At 29.0% G+C, this 5660-nt stretch overlaps 1 protein-coding gene across 1 annotated transcript; it reads right to left on the bottom strand.

The window, feature by feature from the left end:
• Nucleotides 1–3920: 3920 nt before the first annotated feature.
• LOC121262691 (ATP-dependent DNA helicase PIF2-like) lies at nt 3921–4970 on the bottom strand. The gene has a single exon (XM_041165278.1). The coding sequence runs from the start codon at nt 4968–4970 to the stop codon at nt 3921–3923; it is 1050 nt and encodes a 349-aa protein (XP_041021212.1).
• Between the last annotated feature and the right edge of the window lie 690 nt (nt 4971–5660).

Consider the following 5660-nt stretch of genomic DNA (forward strand, 5'->3'; position numbering starts at 1 on the left):
TATTCTTTGATTTGAGTAAAGTAATTCATTATATGAGGAGTAGAAGGTGGTAAGTTTGTGATCATAAGATTATAACTATGAGATATCTGTGGGGGTTTGGTGTTGCTCCCAAATTTGGAGGTGGGCGTTTACATGTTCCTCAAAAAGTTTATTCAATCTCATATATATATATATATATATATATATATATATATATACTAGTAAAGGGCAAACACGTGCATTGCACGTGTGCCCAGTTGTGACAATATAAAAAATATTTTAAAAAATAATATTTATGAAATCTAAAAATATATAACAATAAAAAATAAGTTAATACATAATAATTACACAATGTTCTATTGTACAAAAAAAAGTGATTATTAAAACTAAAACATTATCATCATAATTACATATGAAATTCTTATAGCTATACATTATAATAACTCGAAGTCTAGAAGAAACTTTTTCAAATAGTTATTCTGCTGTCTCAGGTATGTCATTGACAGATAATACGTTAAGTTTGTTTTGGCGCAGTTTTCCAAATTCATTCATAGATGCATCCAAAACAATCATCCACTGTTTATCTTGAATCTTATTTGTAATGTTCTCTATGTACGAATGATCCTCCTGTAATGACAAAAATATATGAAAAAATAATTTGTTAAATTTATTAAATGTGTCTAAAAGTATAAATCTTACCTGCTCTGCATGTTGTACAATATTTGTTGTTGTACAATCAAGAATTTGTTCCACTGTAGGTTCAAAGGCTACTACTGCGATCGAGCTACTGTCATCAAATACTTCTAAATAGACACGAGATCTAGGAATAATAAATAAATTATTAATTCTTGGTATTAGTAAATAGTATATTATAATTATAATGTAAAAATTGTTAATTTGAAAATATCACGATGAGTATTTACCTTGGTTGTGCAGTTGTTAGTTCTTTGCAATTATAGCATAAAAACTCTTCATCTTTTTCGTATCCAGTGGTTTTACTACAGTTTGCACATGATAAGTAAAAAAATGGTAGATGCAGATATTGTAAATTTCCCTCTAACCAGAAATGTTGATCGCTGCATTAAAATTGGCAATTAAATATATCAAAAAAAATGTAATATTATCACATTAATTGAAACTAATAAATAATCAATATTCTAAGTTCAAATATATGAATTGTTTCAAATTCACAACACAAAAATTACAAATGTAAATCACACATCGACTTCGATCATGTATGTATTAAATGTATCAATAAACGTTTAGTATTACTATATTCATTGAATCATAAGAAACAATTAATATTTTAAATTTAACTACATGCATTTTTTCAAATTCACAACATATATTTAACAAGTTTTTATCCTTTATCTCAATTTCATTCTGAACAATTCCTAATCTTTATATTTCAAATCCACAATAGTTAATTTAGAAACATGCACTGTTTAAAATTCACAACACATAATTCAGAAGTTCCTATCCTCCATCTCCATTTCATCCCGACCAACCTCTAATCTCTATATTTTTTGAAATTCACAATACGCAATTTAGGAACATGCACTGTTTAAAATTCACAACACACAATTCAGAAGTTCCTATCCTCCATCTCCATTTCATCCCGACCAACCTCCAGTCTCCATATTTTTTGAAATTCACAATACGCAATTTAGAAATATGCACTGTTTGAAATTCACAATACACAAATCAAAAGTTCATATCGTGCATCTCCATTTCATCCCAACCAACCTCCAATCTCCATATTTTTTCAAATCGACAATACACAATTTTGAAACATGCACTGTTTGAAATTCACAACACACAAATCAAGAGTTTGCATCGTGCATCTCCATTTCATTCCAACTAACCTCCAATCTCCAAATTTCAAAAAAACATAAGAAATCTAAAGAAGTGAAAAAGATAATTGTTTATAACAAATAAGATATGATTTTAAACAATAAAATTATACCGTCATTGCTGGTATAAACTTTAAGGTTTCGGCAATTTCTGATATTTTTATTAATGGATTGGTAGAACCTCCTGAAGATGACGCACCTGGCCTATTCAAATTTTTGGCAATTATTTCTTCAAGTAACGAATTGTTTTCTGTTGCCCTAAACATTTGAATTGATAGATAAAGTGAAACATTTAAATAACAAGAAATATATATTAAATATATAGGATAATATATCGCTTGAGATTAATATATTGATAAAGGTTAATATAAAATTTATATTGTATTTAAATAACAAATATAATTTACCATGTACGTAATGAAACGGCACATGCAAGAAAGGGTTGAATGGTGAAAACACTTGTAGGTCGCGATGATAACGATAAGCCTACATTATAAACATGTATGAATAAATATATAAATGCAAGATAAATAAATAATAAGAATGTCAATATTAAGAAAAAATACCATTATACGAAGAGACTCTGATTTTTGTCCTAAGAATAATTGGCTTTTGCACAATAGCATTCTAAATTTCAGGGCATTCATCATGAACAAATTTGTTCTACATTGCCAAACGTAGAACCTTTAAACTACAAAAAATAAAAATAATGTTAGATTCACAATAATAATAGTATTATAAGATATTAAAGTAAAAATTTTATCAATATAAAAATATATATATTCATACCTTGAATTGACCACATATATGTATTGCATTAATGATTTTCCATTGCTTGTGTTAACCTCTCTTGGTGCATTTGTGTTAATCGCTATTGCCAGAATATCTAATTTATAAACTTATTATTATTATTATTATTATTATTATTATTTTGTAATAAGAGAAACATATAAAGATATTGACATATTAATATAATACGTACCTATTTCTGCATCAATATCCTTGTACATATCAAGTTGATTTAAAGGAACAATATTATAATCTGGTGGTTTAAGCGATGATTTGTCGTATTCAATATTTTCAACAATGGTTCGAGAATTAATTATCCATTGAAGCTCATATGCCTCCCTTCTATGTCTTGTATCTAATGGTTTGACGAAGGCATTAGCAATGTAGTAGGATTGGTATACATTCAGCGTGTCATCACGTAAGTCAATATCTTTCCCAAAAATGACTGCTTGTACACGATTTCCCTATAAAAATATAAAAATGAAATTTATTTGTTTAATTCTAAATCACAAATAAAATAATAATAAGTAATGAAACAGTCTTTTTTCATACCTCAACATCCATGAGTACCAAATTTTGATATCTTGTAGGAGAATTTTGAGCTGCACGTTTTGGTGGCTTCTCAGCAACAATCATTTATATTTTCCAGTTTCTGGTGTTTTGAGTGATATCTTTAATAGATTTATAAATGGTCCGCATGTTTACTGCAAATAAAACTGGGAAAATTAAGAAATGTTAATACATAACATAAAATTTATAATATTAATAAAACAAATGAGCAAGTTTATAAATAATAATGACGTTAAAAGAATCTAAACACTTACATTATATCACAATGAATTTGTTAATTTCAAGAAATTTCTATATACAATATTTTTTGTATAATTTATTTCACAAATAATACTTGATATTGGTCTTATAAGCAATTTTACTGAATCAGAAGTTCTGGCTCTCGATAGTGCAACATACAATTGGCCATGTGAGAAAACAGGTTTTGGTAAATATATTCCAACATAATTTAATGTTTGTTCTTGTGATTTATTTATTGTCATTGCAAAACTCAATCTAATAGAAAATTGTGTTCTTTTAAATGGGAAGCCATTAGCTTCATTTGTCTCTGGTAAAAATGGAATTCTAGGTATAAAAACTCTTTTACCACTGTAGTGACCAGATGAAATTTGTGCGTCAATCATATTACGACTAAAATTACAACATGTCAACCGTGTTCCATTGCATAAACCTTCTGAATGATTAATATTTCTAACTAACATAATAGGACAATTTTTCTTAAGTAACAATTCATACGGTGGCAATCCGTTCGGTGTTAATGTATTTAAAAAATCTTCCATAACCCTGTTCAGATACATCAACTGTCTCGTCAAAACTATAATATCGTACTATATCGCCAGGCAATCTGTCAATGAGAATAGCATTTATTTCGTCGACTGATCGATTTTTTGGAGTTAGCACAGCTCGATTTGCCATCTCTGTTAAATTGTTTGAATAGTTTGACATATTTCCATAAACAGCGTCTAACAAAGAATTTAGAGATTCAACTTCATTGTTATAATGGATAATCATTTGTTCTGGAATCTTGATATTTTCATCAATTGTTATTGGAGCATTACCATTGCCAACTTCGATTAGATATCGTGAGAAATCAAGATCTAATCTGGCTCTCATATTTTCTGTTAATTTGATTTTTTTCAAGATAGACCATACGTAAGAAGAAGCCAAACTTGCATCAATCTGTTGTTCTTTTGTACTCTTTCGAATTACAGGTAATACCTGCCTAAAGTCTCCACCAAAAACAATAATTTTGCCACCAAAAGGGAGATCTATATCATTTATGTCGCGTAACATTTTATCTAATGCTTCTATGGAATATTTTGTAGACATAGGTGCTTCATCCCATATAATCAACTTTGCAAGACGTAACAATTTAGCAAGACTTCCTTGTTTGATGACATTATAAGTGCTATCTTTATCTACATTTAATGGAATCTTAAATCTTGAGTGTGCTGTTCGTCCCCCAGGTAAGATTGATGCAGCAACACCCGATGATGCAGTTGCAAGTGCTATCATATTTTTTGATCTGATTGTAGCTAGAAGTGCTTTATACAAAAAAGTTTTACCAGTACCAGCAGGACCGTCAATGAAAAACGCACCAGATTCATTTGACAGTAAGGTTTGTAGTATCAAGTCATAAGCATTCTTTTGTTCGGAATTTAAGGAATTTGATGCAAGTAAATCTTCTTCCGGAATTGTGACAGTTCGCTCGTTATCAATTTCTCTATTGATAAATTCTTCAACATCGTAAAATGTATTAACAGGAGCAAAATGGTACATATTTATATTTTTTGCAATATTTTGCAAAACCATTCTTCTAACATTTCCTAATGGTATGTTTGTTGCAATAAAATCTGTAGACATTTCTTTTTCAAATCGTTCCCATAGTTCTTTTGGATTTGTAGGATTGCAATATGCTAAAATTGTTGAGAAAAGATGTCTTAAACTACTTGGTATTTAATATAGACAGGCTTCTTCTAAACAATCTTCTAGACTGCTATCTCTATCTAACAAACCATGTGAAGTAGCTGCTTCGCGATATGTTGGTAGGACGATGTCATTAACTGTTCTTAATTTTTCAAACGATGTTGGTCCTCTTATATGATTTAATAACATTCGCAAATAATATCTTTCGCCTTCAAATGGATTAGCTGTAATAATTCGACCTATAACGGTTTTCTTCTTTCTTAGAGTCCAAATTTTATATTCTGGATTCCAAACAATTTTTCTGGAAATTCTCTATATAACAAATTTCGTGCATTTTCGTTAACTTGATTCCTATAAAAAAATTGTGTTAACATTGATCTATTTGACAAACTTGAGTTTAAAACAGTGTTTAGATTTTGATGTGCACGAAAAGATACTAAATGTTAATTTTCAAGGTGTAAATGCAAACTATAAACTGATGGATACATTTCATTCAGTGTAAAACCATATATCCTCCACATTGCCTCTGGTGGAGTAATCTAC

This window comes from Juglans microcarpa x Juglans regia, chromosome 4S (genome assembly GCF_004785595.1).
Source record: "Juglans microcarpa x Juglans regia isolate MS1-56 chromosome 4S, Jm3101_v1.0, whole genome shotgun sequence".
Classification (NCBI taxonomy): Eukaryota; Viridiplantae; Streptophyta; class Magnoliopsida; order Fagales; family Juglandaceae; genus Juglans; species Juglans microcarpa x Juglans regia.